Source organism: Cucurbita moschata, unplaced genomic scaffold (genome assembly GCF_002738365.1).
Source record: "Cucurbita moschata cultivar Rifu unplaced genomic scaffold, Cmos_1.0 Cmo_Scf00036, whole genome shotgun sequence".
NCBI classification, from domain to species: domain Eukaryota; kingdom Viridiplantae; phylum Streptophyta; class Magnoliopsida; order Cucurbitales; family Cucurbitaceae; genus Cucurbita; species Cucurbita moschata.
The window spans coordinates 970592-991900 of NW_019268552.1; the positions used below are offsets into that span (position 1 = coordinate 970592).

The window sequence follows — 21309 nt, forward strand, 5'->3', positions numbered from 1 at the left end:
GGGTTCCCTCATCTGAGATCCCTGGGGAAGAGGATCAAGTTGGGTGGCTCTCTTAGGGTTCCCTCATCTGAGATCCCTGGGGAAGAGGATCAAGTTGGGTGGCTCTCTTAGGTTCCCTCATCTGGGATCCCTCGGGAAGAGGATAAAGTTGGCCCTTGAGAACAGCTTGATGCACTATCTTCCTTCAACCCTTTGAGCGAAATGCGGCAAAAAGAAGGAAAATCCATGGACCAACCCCATCGTCTCCACCCCGTAGGAACTACGAGATCACCCCAAGGACGCCTTCGGTATCCAGGGGTCGCGGACCGACCATAGAACCTGTAGAGTAGAAAAAATTAACATCTTTTTAAATGAATTTATAAAATGAACCAATAATATGTTGTCATAACTCCGTTTTTCGAGACTTTGAATCTTAACAAGACGAAGGATAAATCACATCAAATAAAATATAAGACAAAAATCAATAAAATTTAAATCGAAATAAAAACAAACAAACTACATCAAAGTAAATACAAATTACTTTTCTCTCTTAATTAAGTTAAAAAGAAAAAAAAAAAAAAGAAAAAAAGAAAAAAAAAACCCACCTCGAATGTGGAAAAACACCGCTCATCAACAGGCATGAATTTAGAGAATTAGATTAAGAACAGTTGGAATTATCGTGAAGAAGAAGAAAAAACGAAATTGTTAGGAAAGAATCTGTAACTTTCTTCGATTGGAAGAAGGTTCAAAATCCAGCTTTCCCATTAACTATAAAATGAGGCCCTAATCAATTCTCTTCAATCCGTCTATGAAACTGAAGGAATTCTTTTCTTCTCCGTGTTTGTGGCTGTTGCTCTCTGTAATTAGTGAAAAAGAAGAAGAATCTCAAGCGTTACACTCCGTTGATTTCGATTACTTTTACTTCCAGCAAACTTGGCACTAAGCTGGACCCAAGCAGAGTTTCCGATTCAGATTCTTTCGATATTTTTCCTTTTGGGGTTTAGGGGTCGCATTGTTCGTTCATTTTCTCCACTTTCCCCCCCATTCCCAATCCCTTTTTCCAGTACCTGCAACTCGATTTCGTGAGATTTCATGGTTAGAGTTCGTTGGTGATTGCGAACAATTGAAATGGGGTCGCTCTTGATTCTGACGTTTCTATTCGGTTTTGGTTTTGGGGTTGTGGCAATCCTTGCGGCGGAGGCTCTTGCAGTCTATATCATTTTGAACAAGTTGAGCAAGAGGTCTCAAAAGGACTTAGCTAAAGCCAATGCCAAGCTAGAGCAATCCGAGCCAGATCCTCTTCAATCCCTTGAATTTCTTTCCAACAAGCAGGTATTCAATTCAGGTTTTCTGTGTTCTTGTTTCGTTTCGGAGTTCAAACACGCAAAAAATTGACTGAAATCGTATTGTTGGTTGTTCTTGGGTTTACTAAATGGACTAATAATTCTGGATTTTGTTCTTGCGATATGATCTCTTTGTTTGGCAGGGTTGGGTATGGATATTAGAATCAAATGTGCTAGAAGATATAATAGAGAAAGCACCTGGAGAACAAAAGAAAGGGAAAGATTTCTTGGAGGTAGCTCCTGTAAAAAAGTATGCAAGAATCAAGGACCAGACGTTAATTATATCAGAATCAGATGGTAATACGAAAACAATTCAATTAAATGGCTGCACCATTGAAGCCGTTTCAGCAGCAACCTTGCCTTCAAGAAAATGGTATCTTCTTTCATATTTCATTTCAATATAAAAAGTTCATTCTAGCATATGATGATGTTCTTCATGCTCAAAGTTTTTGGCTTACAGACATTTTATTCTTTTATTCTTACTTATTGAGATGCTGAATTCAATTCTAAAAGCTTCAACCCTGCCCAATATTCTTTCAATAGCTTTTCTTCTCCTTGTTATGATCTGGTAAGAAATGGTTGAATTTAAAGGAGCTCGTGGCTATGCATACAAGTAAAATTAGCTGTGTGTACTGTTCTTAAATTTTCTCATGCTGCGTGTTCTTGTTGCTTGTTCATTCCTCTAAATCGACCCTACAAGCTATAGCTATTAAAATGTTGATATTCTTGATGTGTGGAAGGTGCAGAATACTTGGTTTGTTACTCTGTTTGAATTTATTTGGTACCTTAATGGTTTCGATGTGTATCAATGTTGGAAATCTTTTCTGCTATGTGTTAGAGTGTAATACTTGTTATCGGTATAGAATTTGAATCTGAGGGTACATAATAAGAACTTAAGTTTTGTGTTTTTTTTTATTGTTCTTCTGAATTCCAGACGCCATGTTTTTATAATTTGATTATTGGTATTTCAGGGTGAAAAGGTTCCCTTTAAAATTGGAAAACAGAACCTCCATAGTTTATAATGAAAGTAAAACAATCTTCATTTTTCTTGAAACTTCCTGGGAGAAGGAATCATGGTGTAAAGCCCTCCGTTTAGCTTCATGTGTTGACAAAGAAAGACTGCAGTGGTTTGCTAATTTACAGAAAGAGTTCCATAGTTATACCTCTTCTTTAAGAACTGGGTATCCTTCATTTATGAAGCCCTCTGCAGGGTACTATTCTGAAGCTACTGATAAGGATATCAAGCCTAACGCTCCTTCGAAGGTTCAGCTCTTTTTCAAAAAACTGGCAAAGAAGACTTCTAAGGCTGCTTCAGATTATAAAGTAAAATTTTCTTCTTCTTCTTTGCGTGAAGAAAAAAACTTTAGTGAGAGGTTTCATCCGAGTCCAGGTTTTGTTTCGTCGTCGGGCTTAGGGAAGGGAATTCCAAAGGCGCAGAGTACTAAAAGTTTATTTGAGGAAGATATGGCAACACCATCAATGGTTCACTCAGGAAGCCACCATGGTCATGCCTCTGTTATTTCTGAGGCAGATTCTGATGACAGATTCTTGACTGATGATGGAACACTTGGTTGGAATTTGTTGATGTCAAGATTCTTTTTTGATGCCAAAAGCAATGAAGGGCTAATGAAATCCTTGCACGATCGAATTCAGGTTCATTTTTTCCCCAAGAGATCTTTTTTCTTTTGAGAATGTTGATACTCCTATCATTACATTGTGAGATCCCACATCGGTTGGGGAGGAGAACGAAACACCCTTTATAAGGGTGTGGAAACCTTTCCCCAGCAGATGCGTTTTAAAAACTTTGAGGGGAAGTCCGAAAGGGAAAGCCCGAAAGGGAAAGCCCAAAGAGGACAATATCTACTAGCTGTGGGTTTGGGCTGTTACATACGTTCTCTTACTGTTTGATGAATACTTTTGTTTGTCATTGCAGAGGATGTTGTCGAACATGAGGACTCCAAGTTACATTCGCGAAGTTAGCTGTACTAAAGTTCATCCTGGAAACCTCCCGCCCAATATCAATACTATAAGGGTTCTTCCCTTTGAATTGAGTGAAGTATGGGCCTTGGAGGTTGACTTTGAATACTCTGGAGGCTTTGCCTTAGATATCGAAACTAGAATTGAAGTTCATGAATTAGATCTTCAAAAAAGCGCAGTAGACTCTAAATCTGATTCCAGTGATGTTGGGGAGGTCTCTTCATTTCTAGAAGTTTATCTTCGAAAGCAGTTCAGTACCTCTGAAGGAACAGAACAGAACGACGAAGGTGAGCGACTAACCATTAAATGGTTTTCATATGTTCTATCCTCATGAATTGGTAACTTATAATTCTTTTTGTTGCCTGCAAAAGTCTAAATGCATAAGATCAGAGATAGAATTCTGATTTTAGGTTCAATTATAATCTCAGTAGTTCAACGTTCGGTTGCAGGTGGGTCGGAAAACAGTAAGAACCCCACGTCCTCATACTCTAGTGGATCCAAGTGGAAATCTCTAATGAATTCTATTGCTAAACAGGTTTCTCAGGTTTGTCGACCTTCGCGTTTGATAGTTAAGTTTAAGTGTGTATCCTGAAACTAAGAGGCATTGTTAGATGTCTTGGATGCATGGAGTTAGCCCCTTTCATAATTTTCTCATTTGTTTTTGAATTTATAGGTGCCGATCTCTTTGGTACTAAAGGTTGCATCTCTCCGAGGGACGCTGCGGGTACATATAAAACCGCCTCCTTCTGATCAGCTATGGTACAGTTTTACATCCATGCCAGATTTGGAGGTGCGATTGGAATCATCGTTTGGGGACCATAAGATATCTAGTGCACATGTTGCTCAGTTTTTGAACAACCGGCTTAAGGTATGGAGATGTGTTTCCTAACATGAAGTTAGTTCAGTAGGCTTAATTTTCAAGAATCCGTCCATAATGGGTAGATTTTAGGACAGTTAATCCTCTCAAAAGGCTACTAATATTGTATTTCTCTTTGATCGTTGGCATCGCACAAGCCTCATGCTAGCACGTTAGCTTGTGATGGAGCCAAAGAAACTCGTGTCGTGATATGTTTGTTTCATATTTAAAAGAAGGAAGCAGTGATAACAAAGAATCACGAATGATGGTTTCAAATCGAAAATCATACCTCAAGTATATGAATTTGTTAGCGCTCGCTTTCCACGATCGTCGTAACCATGTTTAAAACTAAAACGCTGCCTGAATCCTCTTGATCAAGTGTGTAATCCAGTGTCTGAAAGGTTAAAATGCAGCAGCATGAACACTAAACTCATTACATGTTATTAAAATGCAGCATGAAATTAAGCGATGTTGTGTAAATCCTGCTGATATTCTGCTAATGTGTTACCTACTATGCAGGCAGTGATCAAGGATACTTTAGTGCTCCCCAACAGTGAAAGTATATTCATTCCATTCATGATGGCCGAGAAGGACGACTGGGTTCCACGGGACGTTGCACCATTGATCTGGTTCAACCAAGGAGCTTCTGATAACAAATCTTCATGTGAAAATCAAAGATCCAATCCTGTTGAACCAAAAAATAGATCTGAAGCCAGTAAAACCATCTCCATTGAGCATAAAATACCTCAGAACGAGCCTTCTCAGCCACACACTGACTTGGTAAATGCATCAAAGGCTTCATCAAGTAGTGGTAATCCAGCTCCAGCTTCAAGTAAGACATTGGACGAAGATGAAATGAAAATCCCTTTATTAGAAAATGACAAAGAAATAGAAAATTTGCAGCAAAATAGAGTAGAGGCGCAGGAGAATGAATCACCATCTAGTTCTAGAAGCTCATCTGGGCAGGAAAATCATAACGCTGAGGAAGATGATCCAAAGCCGCCAAGGAGAACAGGAAGAAGAGCAAGAATGCTAGAAATAGGGAAGAAGATGGGGGAGAAACTAGAAGAAAAGAGACGAACCATTGAAGAAAAGAGCAGGAACATTGTTGAGAAGATGCGAGCACCATAAACTATGAAACCACAATATATTACAAGATGGGCGGCACAAAATGTATATCTGATTCTGAGTGCAGATCACAGTTCTTCGTTTCTAGCAGAGAACAAATTTGCAAGCCTTGTTCTTCTTTCTCAATACTGGAGAGCTTGAATCAGGTGGAACAGAGGTAATTCAAATTTTATTTGTTGTCCAGTCCTGAGTACAGTTTCTTAAATATAAGAATCAATCTTTTGTAGAGGAACATATGAGAATCATCTTCAGTTTATTAAATATTTCAAAATTCCAAGAAACTTTTGTAGATGTTCAAGAAACAATCTCAATTTTATCTGCTACATAAATGATCACAGATTGTTGGAGTATCTTCAACCTTCCTAATTCGTCAAGCAATCAAATCCTGCTGCTCAATGCCTGTAGATAGCTTCCTTTTTAAACTTTTCCTTTTGTGCTCCCTTTCTCTCAGAGTATTATTTAAATAGTAGATAAAATGAGTCTATTAGGGAGAGGTTTCTAGCTTATAAAGTGGTTTCTAACTTATAAAGAATGCTTCATTTTTTTCTCCCACCGAGGTGGGATCTCATAATCCACTCCCTTTTTAAGGTTCAGTCAACTCACTGACCCAGTACCTGGCTTTGATACCATTTGTAACCGTCAAGCTCACTGCTAGTAGATATTGTCTTCTTTATGCTTTCCCGAAAGTGTCCGGCTTTGATACCATTTGTAACCGTCAAACTCATTGCTAGTAGATATTGTCTTCTTTATGCTTTCCTGAAAGTGTCCGGCTTTGATACCATTTGTAACCGTCAAACTCTTTCCTAGTAGATATTGTCTTCTTTATGCTTTCCTGAAAGTGTCCGGCTTTGATACCATTTGTAACCGTCAAACCTACTGCTAGTAGATATTGTCTTCTTTATGCTCTCCCTTTCAGGTTCCCTCAAGATTTTTAAAGTACAGTTTCCATACCCTTATAAACAATGCTTTGGTCCTCTCTCTAACCGACGTGGATTGGATATTGTCTTCTTTATGCTTTCCCGAAAGTGTCTGGCTTTGGTATCATTTGTAACCATCAAACCTACTGCTATTTGATATTGTCTTCTCTATGCTCTCCCTTTCGAAGGTTTTTAAAAGGCATCCGGTAAGAAAAGGTTTCCATGTCCTTATCAGTCTCCTCTTTAACCAACGTGGATCTAACAATCCACCCCTTCGGGGCCAGTGTTCTCGCTGGCACTTATTCTCTCTCTAATGATCTCAGGTAACATTGCTGGTGGCATGAAAAAAATCACTATCTCATAAAAACAGAGCAAGCTGCATGAATTTGACCAAGGTTTACATACATTTGGATGGGAGAAATTTGCCACAGGCGTACCTTTAACGCTTCATTAACCCGAAAACCGCGAGAATAAGCTGTAATCACAGAACTCCATTCCAAGAGATAACACTTCTTGTAGACATTTCGTCGACCACTTGGCGTGAAGAAGCCAAGTCGTCAGAGCACTCTGGAACACATGTCGACAAGCGAGGTTTGAACAAACATGTCTGATTCGAACCCATCACGGATGAGGTGAGCGTGGAGCATCGTGCCAACTGCCATCACCGATCGAAGCAAGATTTGCGCAAAGGCTTGAGGAGGAGAGAAAATGTGAAATTGTTACCATGAATTCCGAAGTGGCACATAAACGAGTAGGCTTCAAGAGCTTGGGCGAAGAACCCGCCATTGACAGAGCTTCTAATCATCAAGTTCCATAGATAAAGAATGAAGCTGGAAGATGGGGAGAACCTATGAATCTGCATTGCGAAAGAACCTGCAAGCAATCGTATAACAATAAACAGAAGTATGTCGTTCCCCTTCGTATTGCGTCAAGGCTCTTCATAGCTAGATCTGATTCCAAACAAACAACCTTCAGCCCAATTGTATACCTTTTATATAGGGAAAAAAAAAAAAAGAAAATTGAAACTTTTATTACTACCCCCACGAAATTTATAACAAGTTAACTTTAAAATGATTATAATTTCCATCCATTTTTGCTTCAAATTTGCTAAAGAAACTATTTTTCTTATATTTTGAATTAATTATAAAACATAGAATTTACCAAAGACATTTGAAGTTGGGAGTCAACTTCTAAGCATTACATGTCTATTAGATTATGATCAAGAGTTCGGAATCAATTAAAATCGATTGAAAAGCATGACACATATATTAGATTAAGATGTTGACGTGTGATTATTGTAACGACCAACGACCCAAATCTACCGCTAGCAGATATTGTTCTCTTGGACTTTTTTTTTTCGAGCTTCCCCTCGACTGCTAGGTAAAGATTTCTACACTTTTGTGGTTTGTTCTCCTCAACCTCTCCGGGAGGTTACAATTGTTCTTTTCCCCAACCAATGTGGAACATCACAATCCACCCCTTCGGAGTCCGTTGCACTTTCCTTCCTCCAATTGTGGGACGTCTTCAAATCTACCTTCTTTGAGGCCCAGCATCCTTACTGGCACACCGCGGAGGTCAGCGAGAAGGCTGACACATGTTGTCTGGCTCTGATACTATTTGTAACAACCCCTTTGAGGCCCAGCATCCTTACTGGCACACCGTGGAGGTCAGCGAGAAGGCTGACACATGTTGTCTGGTTCTGATACTATTTGTAACAACCCAGAGGATGTGTACTGGCATGTTGTCTTCGCTGACACATGTTGTCTGGCTCTGATACTATTTGTAACAACTCAGAGGATGTGTCTTTGTAACAACCCAGATCTCTGATACCCAGATCTCTGATACTCCCAGATCTGATACTATTTGTGAGGATGTGTCTTTGTAACAACCCAGATCTGTAACAACCCAGATCTCTGATACTATCTGTAACGACCCAGATGATTTTACGTATGGACAATTCCTCAATATCTGATACTACTTGTAACGACCCAGATCCTGTAACCACCCAGATCCCAAATCCACCATTTGTACAGGTCATCCTTATCGGAATGACTCCACTTAATGCAGAGCACATCGAATTCATGTTAAAATAGACCAAATTCAATCAACATAAAAAGGATAAAGATCAAAACTTTTGAACCTATACGGCATACCCATATCCCACTTTTCGTTATCATCAAGGTCGAAAAGGATAAGGATTAAGCTCCAAAAACAATGAACCCACCTTCTAATTTTCAAACCAAACAGAACAAAGAACACCACAAAAAGATGTAAGCTGTATTGCTTTTATTACCTTGATGAACAACATAAACACCACAAATAACCCCAACGGAGACAACAAACAAACAAAATAGACTACAAAAAAACAACAGTCTCACATCCAAACCACACACTCGAATCTGTTTCTACAAATTCAAAAACCAAAAGCTTAGTAATCCTCCGGAGCCAAGGGCTGGTGAGTATGCAGAGGAGGCTCAACAGGAATCACCAAGTACTCATAAACAAGCGCAGCAAGCCCACCTCCCAGCAATGGCCCGATCCAGTAGATCCAATGATTGTCCCATCTCCACCCCACCAACGACGGCCCAAACGCCCTCGCCGGGTTCATGCACGCCCCATCAAACGCCCCACCCACCAGAATATTAGCCCCCACTATTAACCCTATTGCCAGTGGCGCTATCGTCCCCAAACTGCCTCTCTTTGGGTCTATTGCTGTTGCGTACACTGTGTACACCAAGGCGAACGTCAGCACTATCTCTAGCAGAAAGCCGTGCATTTCTGATATCCCTGATGAAACGAAAAACCCCATAGGCCTCTGCAATTTCCCAATTATAAAATCATTCATCCATTTTAAAAAACAACAACATCATAAACAAATCATTTCCTTTTCTTACCATGCCACCGGTTGCGAGTCTCAAGAGCAGTGAAGCGACGATGGCACCCAAAATTTGAGCTACCCAATAGAAAATTCCACGGATAAGTGATATCCTCCCGCCAAGAAGAGCGCCAAAAGTCACAGCCGGATTGACATGCCCACCGGAGATGTTGATACTCGCTGCAACCGCTGAGAACAGAGCGAATGCGTGCGCTATTGCTATCACAACTAAATCGGATGCACCTCGGCCCGTGTCGGTCCTCCTCCGACCATAACCGTGACCGCGACTGTAACCTCCATGGCCATAACTTCCATAATCTGCTGGACTGAAAATTTTGTCTGCAAAATCGAAGGATTAATCAATTAATTCATGCATGCATTTGGGTAAGAATTTAAATGAAGAATTTTTTAGAACAACATACCAAGAGCAAGAACAGAGCCTTCCCCGGCGAAGACGAAGATGAAAGTGGAAATGAACTCAGCCAAGGTGGCTCTAATGGAGTCAGGGTGGGTGGCCTCATCGGCCCGTCCAAAAGCATATCGTCTCGGCGGCATAGCGGCGGTGGCGACGGCAAAAACAGCTCAAAACAGTTCCTCGATGATCAAAGCATGCAAAACAGAGCAATTTCTGGGTTCTTGAAGGATCTGAAAATTCTTGGAAAGGTTTAATTTTGAATTGCATGGCTGAGAAATTGAGGATTGTGGGATTTAAAATGGAGGAAATGGGGTTTGAGAGAAGAGAGACACCTGTTAATACGACGTGGTTTGGGGACGACACGTTATGATATGTGTAAGCTCCTCAATTTCGATTCCAAACACTCTTATCTCCATCGCCCCTTCTCCCATCGGATTTTATTCATTTATTTATTTATTTTAATCTCTTTTTTTTTTTTTAATGGAAATGCCAATAATTAAAATAAAAACTTCTTGTTATCCTATATCATAAACATATCAATTCATCTACAGTCATAACAATCACACGTTTCATAACGCATGTATATATCATTTCATAACAGTTTACATATATTAACATGACGCGGAACATCATGACACTGACTTTAGAATAGCAAATTCAATAATTTTCGGTAAGCTATTGACACATCTCTTTTTTACAAATATGCAATAATAAGTTAAATTTAGCCTAAAATAACTCATATTTAAATAGAAAAGTTGTTTTTGCATTTCATTGATTTAAATTTAGTAGGTATTAAAATTTTAAATTATTTTGTTGTTTTTAATTGATCATGGTTGTGTATTATGGTGAAGAAGATATTTTAAATGTTTACCACAGTTTTCTTTTAAAATTGATATTTCTGCATAAATGATGAACATCAGATATTAGTAACTACTTAGAAATTTAAGGCATATGGTAAAAATCATTCCATTTACGGTTATGAATTATGGCTGCAGAATTAAAAATGTTTTCATATAATTAAGAAGATTCATAATCTGAAAATTGAAAATAAATTATTAATATTATAAAAGAAAAAAATTGAAAATAGAGATGGATCACGTGTGATGTCCATAAGTTAAATTGTAAATTTGAAAAATAATAAATGTGGTCTAATCAATAAATTAAGAGGAGATATAAAACAAGACCAAACAATTTTTATTACACACCATATATTATAAGCCCAGACTATATGGTAGACCGGTTTTAAGCAATCATATAGTCCCATTAATAAAATATTATAAGGTGAATTTAGTGGCACTTTTAGATTATTTATTGCAGGTAATCTATTTGACTCTTTCGAATAAGTTAGCCCACGGGCCTCCTATACTGTGCATCAATAATAAATTTAGAGGCCCATTGTTATACATCCAACAATATTTTAACATGAGTCTAAAAATGATTACATGAAAATTACAGTTCCTAACTCCCAGGATTGCTAAAATACATTTATGTTATTTTCATTTATTTACCCAAGGGAAGAGCCCATTACACTACAATTTTAAAATGAGAAGTCCTAAGTTCGTGTTTAAATTCTTTAAATTATGTTGTCACTAACATAATTATTTAATAGTCGTACATAAATCTTGTTGGATGTTCAACTAACCCAATTATGGACCTCTAAATTTATTATTCTATGCGAATTATGGCAGAAGAGGCCCGAGTGCTAACTTATCCGAAAGAGTCAAATGGATTACATGCAATAAACCATCAAAAAGAAGCCATTAAATTCACGGTACAATATCTTACTAATAAAACTAAATGATTGTCTAAAGCTGGTGTACCATTTAGACTAGATTTATAATATAAATGTGCTTCATGTAATAAAAATTATTTGGTCTAGTTTGATCAATTTCTTTTTAATTTATTCAATTTCTTTTTAATTTATTGATGGACATCACATTCGTTATTTTTCAAATTAACTAATTGGCAACAGACTCAGAATCCATCTTATTTTCATTTTTATAATAATAATAATAATAATAATAATTTATTTTCAATTTTCAATTCTCTGATTATGTAGCCTAAAAATATAAGTATATCCAAAAATAGTGATTCATATAAAAATAGGGTTAGAAATGGAATCACGAAAATAGAAGTCGGAACAAAAAAGAGCTTACGCGCGCGTACGGACGCGCATGGGGAGGGAAGACGCGCTGGTGCGCTGACACGTGTCGCCGGCTGAACGGTTCATTTGACTTCGACGGCGCAAGTTCAATCCCTGAAGCACGCGGATTTTATTGTAATTTATTTCTAATCACAGTAATAATTAACTCAGTCCAAAGTTATCAAGAAACATCAATACCTACATGGCGAACTTTGAAACTCCAATTTTCGATCCGAATCGATCACGACTTCCTTCACAGACTATCTCTGATCTTATGCATTTAGACTTTGTGCAGGCAATAAAAATCCGCGTAATCCTCCCTACAATAACATACTCATATTTCAGATTCTAACTCTCAATATATCTCACCGATAAAGGAAATATATAATAATTATTATTATTATTATAGAATATATAGCGAACTTATTTATTAGTCATGTTTAGCTTGTTTTTGTGCATGAATTTTCATGTCTTCTTTTGTAGCATTTCTTATAATGCTATCGCCTCCTTGAATAGAAAAAGAGACCTGTGTAGTCTCCTTTTCTATCTAAAGAGATTGTAATATTATAAGAAATATTACTCAAGAATACGTAAAAATTCATTACACAAAAACTTAGCAGCTACACCCAATAACAATAACTGAGGGGTAATTGATAACAAAATAGCATTTGCAATAGTACCATAGCATTTCAAATTAAAAATAATAAAATAATATAAACAAAACAAAAATAATAAAATAACAAAATGCTGAAAATAACAAAATAATATAAACAAAACAAAAATAATAAAAAAACAAAGTAGCATTTGCATAAACAATATATTTAAAAATAGTACCATAGCATTCCAAATTAAAAATAATAAAATAACAAAATTATATAAACAAAACAACAAAATAATATAAACAAAACAAAAATAACAAAATAAGAAAATAATATAAACAAAACTAAAATAATAAAATAAGAAAATAATATAAACAGAACAAAAATAACAAAATAAAACAAAAATAATAAAATAGTATTAGCCTGGCGTCGAACTCCGGCGGAAGTCTTTACGGAAGGAGCCTAAGTACCACTCTGACAAACCCATTAATACGAAGGAATTCTAAATACATATATTTGGCTCGGGTCATCCCAAAAGTTTTGCCCGTGAAACCGAAACCGAAACCGAAACCGAAACCAACTAAGTTCGGGTTCAGAAAAATAAACACAACCCTGCAAAATGCTAATTCAACCCAACCCAACTCAACCTTGTAGTTCGAGTTAAGTTAGTCCTAGTTGTCGGATTGAATGTACACCCATATTTTATATAAACAAATAGAAAATGTTTTAAAAAAAATGTGAAATATACGTTAAAGTAGATTTCATATTTGAAAATGCAATTTTTTAAGATTGCAAAATTTATAAATGATTATAAAATACAAATGTTACAGAGAACACACAATCATCTAAACAATCATGAAATTAATGTTCAATAGTCTTGCATAAATTTCACCATCTTGAAAAATAACAATTGCATATTTTTACCATTACTTAAATTTCACATTTCTTAAAAACAACTTCCATCCATTTTTTAAAAGCTTGTATTGAAAGCTAAAAATAAAGTTGAAAATAAATAATATTGGTAGGTTAAATCACAAATTGTTCTTGATGAGATTTAAAAAAAAAAAATTGTTCTCGATGAGACTCGAACGTTGGCTTTCTATGGGTTACAGATACTATAGTACCAATTTAGCTATAAATGAACTTGAAACAAGTTTCATAAATATTTGTAAATACACTCAAGTACCAATACAGCAGAGACAAAATTAAAAATAAATATATTACCAAGGTCACCGGAATTTATGGATCTCACAACCATGACTTCGGCTGATCGTCCCCAGACGTTCCCTCCGATTCCAGCCTTCAGCCAAGGTCTCGAACACCTGAACAGAGGAAGAAAAGAGCATAAAAACCGAATATGAAATGCGTAAAAAAAAAAAACCGAACAGAACACCTGCTGTCTGGAACACCCGCCTTGGTTGTCTGTCAAAATGCCACGAAATGAAGAGAGAAAATTCTAGAACAAACAAAATGTAAAGTATATGAGATGTGATGTGTTAGTAAGAATAGAACGTCGAATTTATAGGGGACGGAAAGGAAGGAAGATGAGGAAAATAAATATCAGGTGGCCCCCACGCAATAATTTTCATTTAATACACACGATTTTTTTTTTTTCTTTCTATTTTTGTGTGATATTCTTTTTCCCTTTTCGTCCTTCATCAGTGTAAAAATTACAAAGATAATCCAAATTATCTCTAATCTTGAAATTCCTACTTTGGTGCAAAAATGAGGAATACCATGAAAGCCGTGCGAGTTAAAGCGGCCAATTAATCAAAAGGGCCCAACCGACCCAATAAATGTCCGGTCGGGTCGTCTGGACCGCTACTTGTGTCGGGCCGGCTGTTCTCCGGTTCGCGAGCCCGTGGTGGGCCAGGCGGGGCGCGCGCGCCCGCGTCGCCCTCACGCAGGCCAGCGCTGTCCACGCGTAAAGCATGCCCGCGCTGGGCCATACGGGGCATTGGGCCGCACAGAACGCGAAACCCTCGTTTTCCCCTAACCCTTTCTCTTTCGCTCACCTCATGCTCGCCGTCGCCTCTCCCTCCGATTCGTTTCCGACGCCCATAATCCTTCTCAAATCTCGTAAATCCAAAGTGATGTCTCGATTCACCGTTTCCTTCCGTCCATTTCGACTCTTTGTCTTCACTAACCTCAAGCTTCAAGCCTCGGCAGTACAAATCCTCAAACCTTTCCCCTAATCCATCAGAGGGCGCTTGTGGGTCTCAATCGGGAAGTTTCTGGCCGATGTGGGTCTCCGAGAGTTCGTGATCTCCTCCTCCATTTCCGACGTCTCTTAAACCCTCTTCTTCTGCTCTCCAATAGCCCTCGATAATGGGCTACTCGAGCTTCAACTGGTGCGGCTTTCTTCCCCTTTTATTATTATTATTATTATTATTTATTTTACTTATCACTGTGTGCATATGAAGGTGTTCCTGAGTTCGAAGGTCTCTGTTTCGCCGGCGTTTATGTCCGACCACATTAAAGTGTTCGTCTTCCACTCCATTTCGTGGTTCCTGTCTTTGAGGTACGTTCGTCTTCCACTCTTTCTCTCTTCATTTCGTGGTTACTGTCTTTGAGTTCTGAGGGCTTTATGGCGTGGACTTGTATGGTCGCGGATTCGTTTGAGGCTGACTTAGCGTCGCCGGAGCTGTCGCCGTTTTGTTTGATGCTGACATAGCATCGCCGGAGATGTGATAGTGACATCTAACCATCTCACGTCGTGATAGTGATAGTGACATCTAACCATCTAACCTCGTGACAGTGACATCTAACTATTTAACCATCGTGATAGTGACATCTAACCAGTGATAGTGACATCTAACTTCACTCTTCTCCTATTCCATTTCTTCTCTCTTCTTTCTTCTATAAATTAGAGTTCTTACCCACCATATTTCAGCGAGCCAGCAAAGAGCGATTGAGAGCTCTAAGAGCTGCTCAGGAATTATTAAACGCTTCAGATGAGAAGAACTTTGGAAGAGAGGATAAAGAGGATGATGCTGCTACTGAAGATCCGAAGAAACGTGAGTGTGTATCTTGTTCTTCACTGTTGAAATAAATTATTTGTTCTAGCAGTTTTTTTATATGATTTTCTCGACTTAGTTGACTTTGTCTATCAATAACGATTGTATTGCTCAAATTTTGAAAAGTAATTTCCTTTATCTAGTTGATAAACATGCATTGATTTCAAAGAAAACATCATGAGACTCCAACAAAAAAAAAAAAATGAGGAGGTGAAACTTCGTCTACGAGTCTAGCTCCTTCTTCATTGCTCTTTTTAAATTTTTATGCATTCTTTTTGTAGTAGCATTTCATTTGGATGGAAAAGGCAACTACAAAAACATCATACGCGTGCCACTGAGGTGTTTGACTTCAGAATATTAATATAATTATATATAATTATTTAATTGATTTCTGTACTTTTAATCTGTGTTTTATCCAAATCTTTGACAAATTCAGAATTTTTAAAAATTCACAACTCCGGATTTTGTTTTTAATTTTCTTGGTTTCCAATGTGTTAGATATCAATTTTCCATTCTAAATGTGTTGTTATATTTCAATTTTAATATCTGGATCTTCTGATAATTATTATTTTTTTTTAACTTTGTAGCTGTGGGTGTCAACAACTTCATAGCTATTTCTATTACGTTTTTAAACACGGCCATGCAGTTGCTCTTCTGCTCTTCTGAACAGTGGTAGTGTGAATCTTCTACAAGTGCGTATTTCTTGGCTACCAAGACACTATATATAAATGGAAAGATGTTGTTTTTCAAAGATTTGTGAAATCTACGGTACAGTAGATTTCATATTTGGACGCTCTTGCTGTTTTTCAGGATTGTAGAATTTACGCCAGACTACTAAATAACATTGTTAGAGTGACTGCATAGTCGGAAGAAAGTATACAACAATTGAGTGGCTTTTTGTTTCAGGATTTCACTGTAATTTTCATGAAATCATTTCTAAACTCAGTGGTGAATCTTGCCGGATGGTCAGAATGGTCTAATAGTAGTTCTCTGAAATTATTATTTTATAGTGAGTATGGCAACAGAGGGCCGGGGGCTAACTTATCCGGAAGAGTCAAATGGCCAGGATTCCATGCAATAGAGAATCGAAAAAAAGCCATTCAATTCACTGTACGACAATTTATTAATGGGCTACATGGTTGCTAGAAATTGGTATACCATATAGACCAGTAATATAGATATGTGTGACATGACATGCAATAAAAGTTACATGGATACCAGAAACTTGTGTACTATATAGACCAGATTTGTAATATAGATATGTGTAGACTAGATTTATAATATACACATTGTGTACTCAATTATTTATTCTAATTTATTCTAATAAAATATTCTGACACAAGTTGTTTTTTGGAATGTTTTTTGGAATTAAAAAGAAAACTCAATTATTTATTTTAATAAAATATTCTGACATAAAGTCACTCATGTAAATTAATTAACCATTAAAAAAAATTAATTAACTATATAAGTTTGGTATAAAGAGTCGGACGTAACTCATGTTTTTTGGAATTAAAAAAAGGTAATTAACTTATTTGATGTGATATTTGAGATTAAATTTTTTAAAACATCCGAAATATATATATATATATATATTTTTGTACATAAAATTAAAATAAGAGTATTTTTAACTCAATAAACAAATTAAAATTTTATTGTATGAGAAATAAAATTAAGAATTCCACCCATATTAGAGATTAAATAGAAAAATTACCTTAAAAAAACTTAATTTAATTTGTTGATTTAATTTTATTTTAAACTCTCTTTAATATTTATTAGGTACATAAGTACATGGATTGTATACGATTGCAAAGGACCCATTTAGTTGCAATCATTAAAAAAAAAAAAAAGGTAAATTACATATTCTTCTTACTATAATAATAATTGTTTAAGTTATTAAAATATTTTTTTAACACAAATTTTAAATTAATAATAATAAAAAAAAAACAAAAATAAAGTAAATAAAAATGTATATTCTTAGTTTTGATACACGTGGTTAATAATAATAATAATAAATTAATTTTAATTTCATCAAATTTCATGTGTTGTCAGTTGATATAAAATAATAATATTGATTAAAATTTTAATAATGGAAGCATGAGTATTTAAATATGTAATGTTTAATTTATACCTCTTAGGAGTATGGTATTAAATATAATTAAATGCAAGGATTTGTTTGACCCGTGAGGGTAATATGGGTATTAAATATAATTAAATGCAAGGATTTGTTTGACCCGTGAGGGTAATATGGGTATTAAATATAATTAAATGCAAGGATTTGTTTGACAGGGTAATATAGATGGTGGGTTATCAATTTTTTTTAGTTTTATTTATCCAATAAACTTAGATGGTATTTAGTTTTATTTATCCACTAAAATTAACTTTGTCTGGCGTAAGTCTTTTAAAAGAGCCTCAATACCACTCTTTGGGGTTCAAGGGCTCTTTTGTAATTTCAATTGCGAAGTTTTCCAAAAAGAAAATGAAAAAAATAATTTATGGAACACACACATTTCTATCACTTGCTCTTCTTCCATTATTGGAACACACACATTTCTTCTTTGCTTCATTTCCGCCGGACTTAGCTCCGGCTGTTGTTCCGGTCGTGAAAACTCCAATACTCTTCAGATTGAGTCAAATATTTGTCCTCCACTTGTTTTACCGGACGCGATTCTGATTCTGATTCCGAGTACGACTTCAGTTCCGGTTCCGTCTTCGAAACCCTCCCCTCTGTGTTTGTAAGCTAACTTTCGTCTTCCACTCTTTTCTCTCTTTATTTCGTGGTTTCTGTGGTTACAGGTGAGTTTTAAAGGTTTGGAGACTGACGTATTCGAAGTCGTCGGAGTTTGGGTTACGCTCACGGAAAACTTTGGTATTATCCATCTTTTTCAATTTTTCTTTCTTCTCTGTCTTTGTCTTGGTAACTTCTAAATGAAAATGAAAATGACATTTAACCTCACCTCTCATTTACAAATTTACAAAGTTATGAGAGTGATGTTTAACTTAAATTTACAAAGTAATGAAAGTGATATTTAACTTGTTGGGTTTAAAAATTTAGTTGAGAGTGATGTTTAACTTTTTGGATTTACAAATTTAACTGAGAGTGACGTTTAACTCCTTATTTACAAATGTGAATAGAGAGTGACATGTAACATTTTCTTTGCTATAAAGAGAAATACACATTTTTTTCCCTCCTCCATTTTCGTCTCTTCTGTTTCCCATATAAATGAATTGAAGTTAGTAAGAAACACACTTCAATCTGCTCTCAATCTCGGTTGAGAGTAGGTTCAGAGCGAGATTGAGAGCAGATTGAGGTGTGTTTTTTACTAACCTCAATTCATTTATATAGGAAGAGAAAGAGACGAAAATGGAAGAGGGAAAAAAAATGTGTATTTCTCCTTACAGCAAACGAAAATGTTACATGTCACTGTATATTCACATTTGTAAATAAGGAGTTAAACGTCACTCTCAAGAAAATTTGTAAACCCAAAAAGTTAATCACTCTCATCTATATTTGTAAATTTATAAATTTGTAAATGAGAGGTTAGATGTCATTTTCATTCATTTGTAAATGATGTAAATTTGTAAATGATGTAAATTTGTAAATGAGAGGTTAGATGTCATTTTCATTTAGAAGTTACCAAGACAAAGACAGAGAAGAAAGAAAAATTGAAAAAAATGGATAATACAAAGTTTTCCGGCGAGTACTCCGGCGACTTGGATAACAGCCTCCAACGAATCTCACCTGTAAGGACAGAAACCACTGAATGAAGAGAGAAGAGCGTGGAAGACGAAATTTATCAAATAAGTTACAAACACAGATAGAGAATACTAGGTTTTACGGCAGCGTAACCAAACTCCGGCAACTTCAAAAAACGTCAGCCTCCAACGAACCCTTAGACCCCATCTGTAAGGACAGAAACCACGAGGAGAGAAAAAATGTGGAAGACGAACAAAAGCCGACCAATCCATTTTGAATATATGTATTTTCTAAATATATGAGAACCAAATTAAATTTAGATCTATTTTGAAAATTAGGGAGGAGAGTAGAGGTGTACATTCAACCAGGTTCATTTTTCTGAACCCGAACGGACTCCGTTTTCGTTTTGGGTTCGGTTCCCTTTGTTTCTTCGATATTTATTATTTTTTTTTTTTCATTTCATCTTATATTTATTCATTTTTTTTCTTTTATGCTATTTAACAAAGATTGGATGGTGAATTAAAGATGTGAACTTTACTCTTATAAATTAATTTAGATTTATAATTAACACCAATTATTTTTTTGGACGATAAAAAGAGAGGAAATAAAGATGGGTTTTAAAACCCCTTTCAAAATTTCTAAATTAAAACCCTAAATAAAACTTAAAATTATTGTTTGTTACAAATTTCCAAATTAAAACCTTTGTTTCAAAGTTTCAAATTAAAACCCTATTTGTTTAGGGTTTCCAAATAAGAGGCTTTTACACTTAATTTGAGAGCGGTTTTCTTTTTTCTCCCAATTTTTTATTTGTTTTTTAATTTTAATTTAATTTAATTTTATTTTATTTTATTTTATATTTATTCGTTTTTTTTTTCTTTTCTTGCTATTTTACAATTTATTATTATCATTATCATTATTTTATTATTTATTGTACGTATTTGATTTTTTTTTATTATTTTTTAGATATTTAACGACAATATTATTTATTTTGGCTAAAATAAATTTAGGAAAGGCTTATGAAAAAAAATAACAATGTAACACTATCAACAAAATCAAAGTCGAAGACCTGAAAAATTAAAAAATGAAACAAGAGTCACGTTTAAGCTTCAATATAACAAACTATCGAAAAAATTTAATTTATAGTTCATATTCCGCATGGAAGAATTTACGTATGAAAAAGAAAAACAATTTCTCGTAATAATATTTTTTAAAAACAAAATTGAAATGAAAAGGATATTAAAAAAAACTTTAATGTTTTCTCCCAATATTTTTATTAAAACAAGATCTCGTCCTGATCTTAAACATTTAATTATTATTATCAAAAGATTGAAAATAAGGATCCGGGCAATTAGTTAACTTGTAAGTTTGAAAAATAACAAATATGCTGTCCATCAATAAATTAAAAAGAAGATATGAAACGATACCAAAGAACTTTTATTATCGATAAATTAAAAAAAAATTGAAAAGATGATATAAAACGATACCAAATAACTTTTATTACGTACTGATCCATACTGTACATATTACATATGTATATTATAAACCTGGTCCATATAGTAATCAGTCTCTGGCAACCATGTAATACAATTAATAAATTTACGGGTTCTTTTCGATTCTTTATTGTATGGAATCTTGGCCATTTGACTTTTTAAGTTAGCCCCGGGCCTGTATTGCTATACCCAGTAAAATAATAATTCTATAGAACTATTATTGGACCATGCTGACCATCATTCACATGAAAATTACAGTTGTACGGCCAAGAAACACATTTGTTTCATTTACTGACCCAAGTTCAGGAGAGACCATTTGATATGAACCAAGAGACATCATCATACAATATGCTTCAATGAAGATGTGAATAAAATATTGTTGAAATTATCAAAAGATATTTCAATTCATGCCACATTGAAGAAGAATGAAGTTTCATGTTATAAATTTTGTTGTGGATTACAATTTAGAGTAATTTAGATTTAATGTATTTTAAAACTTTTAATTTACTTACAATTACATAATGGTTAATGATGACTATTAAGTATGAATGTTATAACTATTAAATGCCTTTACTAGTTTCATTTTGAGGCTATATAAAGACATGTATGTTGTATTTGTAGGAAGACTTGAAAAATACATTAAAAGAAGCATTTGTGCTCTTCTTTAGCCAATGACTAAGTTTCTTTGCAATTCTATGTAGTTAGGTTACATGTAGAATCATTCAAGCTCGACATGATCAATCTTGCTTGTGGAGTGATTCGAATCTCAATCAAGTGTTCCTGCCCTTAGATATTTGATCAACAAGAATCATTTAAGCTAGACAGGATCGATCTTGCTTAGAAAAAAAAATCACAAAAAAAAAAAAAAAAAAAAAA

At 35.3% G+C, this 21309-nt stretch overlaps 3 protein-coding genes and 2 long non-coding RNA genes across 12 annotated transcripts in view; 3 read left to right on the forward strand and 2 right to left on the reverse strand.

Moving 5' to 3' along the window:
• Positions 1-672: 672 nt before the first annotated feature.
• On the forward strand, positions 673-6806 carry LOC111431526. Of its 3 annotated transcripts, none has more exons than XR_002708513.1 (8): positions 673-1311; positions 1466-1695; positions 2294-2975; positions 3256-3586; positions 3749-3843; positions 3973-4167; positions 4675-5440; positions 6524-6806. XR_002708513.1 is itself a non-coding variant. In XM_023068200.1 (7 exons), exons 1-7 carry the CDS (start codon positions 1108-1110, stop codon positions 5284-5286), a joined length of 2349 nt encoding a protein of 782 aa, XP_022923968.1. In that variant the 5' UTR covers positions 673-1107; the 3' UTR covers positions 5287-5616. The 3 variants fall into 3 exon arrangements, 1 of the variants encoding a protein (XP_022923968.1); XR_002708512.1 differs by lacking the exon at positions 6524-6806 and adding an exon at positions 5622-5761; XM_023068200.1 differs by lacking the exon at positions 6524-6806 and having other exon boundaries at positions 4675-5616.
• A 1648-nt stretch (positions 6807-8454) lies between these two features.
• Positions 8455-9861, reverse strand: LOC111431313 (probable aquaporin TIP3-2). Its single transcript, XM_023067904.1, has 3 exons — positions 9498-9861; positions 9095-9414; positions 8455-9015 (listed from the first exon to the last, which is right to left on the reverse strand). Exons 1-3 carry the CDS (start codon positions 9628-9630, stop codon positions 8629-8631), a joined length of 840 nt encoding a protein of 279 aa, XP_022923672.1. The 5' UTR covers positions 9631-9861; the 3' UTR covers positions 8455-8628.
• Positions 9862-11582: 1721 nt separating this feature from the next.
• LOC111431675 lies at positions 11583-13678 on the reverse strand. 2 transcript variants are annotated; one of them, XR_002708543.1, is made up of 3 exons: positions 13457-13678; positions 11836-11953; positions 11583-11747 (listed from the first exon to the last, which is right to left on the reverse strand). It is a non-coding gene; the product is annotated as an uncharacterized LOC111431675 (long non-coding RNA). The 2 variants fall into 2 exon arrangements; XR_002708542.1 differs by having other exon boundaries at positions 11832-11953.
• Positions 13679-14199: 521 nt separating this feature from the next.
• Positions 14200-21309, forward strand: part of LOC111431307 — a 26557-nt gene continuing 19447 nt past the window's right edge. For 2 of the 5 annotated variants that reach the window (XM_023067899.1, XM_023067898.1), the window contains exons 1-4: positions 14200-14583; positions 14656-14753; positions 15134-15185; positions 15219-15249. In XM_023067899.1, the coding sequence (XP_022923667.1) occupies positions 14695-14753; positions 15134-15185; positions 15219-15249 (142 nt within the window). In that variant the 5' untranslated portion in view covers positions 14200-14583; positions 14656-14694. Of the gene's footprint in view, positions 14584-14655; positions 14754-15133; positions 15186-15212; positions 15250-15836; positions 16395-21309 lie in introns of those variants that run through there. The other 3 variants (XR_002708472.1, XR_002708473.1, XR_002708474.1) reach the window with 2 other exon arrangements.
• On the forward strand, positions 17752-18442 carry LOC111431310. Its single transcript, XR_002708483.1, has 2 exons — positions 17752-18115; positions 18302-18442. It is a non-coding gene; the product is annotated as an uncharacterized LOC111431310 (long non-coding RNA).

What these genes read in the sequence shown, in the direction of transcription:
- LOC111431526 (XM_023068200.1), top strand. Translation starts at nt 1,108, where the DNA reads ATGGGGTCGCTCTTGATTCTGACGTTTCTATTCGGTTTTGGTTTTGGG. An exon ending in ACCTTGCCTTCAAGAAAATG is followed by an intron (nt 1,696 to 2,293) that starts GTATCTTCTTTC and finishes TTGGTATTTCAG; the next exon opens with GGTGAAAAGGTTCCCTTTAA. An exon ending in AACAGAACAGAACGACGAAG is followed by an intron (nt 3,587 to 3,748) that starts GTGAGCGACTAA and finishes GTTCGGTTGCAG; the next exon opens with GTGGGTCGGAAAACAGTAAG.
- LOC111431313 (XM_023067904.1), bottom strand. Translation starts at nt 9,630, where the DNA reads ATGCCGCCGAGACGATATGCTTTTGGACGGGCCGATGAGGCCACCCAC. An exon ending in AGGCTCTGTTCTTGCTCTTG is followed by an intron (nt 9,415 to 9,497) that starts GTATGTTGTTCT and finishes TCGATTTTGCAG; the next exon opens with ACAAAATTTTCAGTCCAGCA. An exon ending in GACTCGCAACCGGTGGCATG is followed by an intron (nt 9,016 to 9,094) that starts GTAAGAAAAGGA and finishes GGGAAATTGCAG; the next exon opens with AGGCCTATGGGGTTTTTCGT.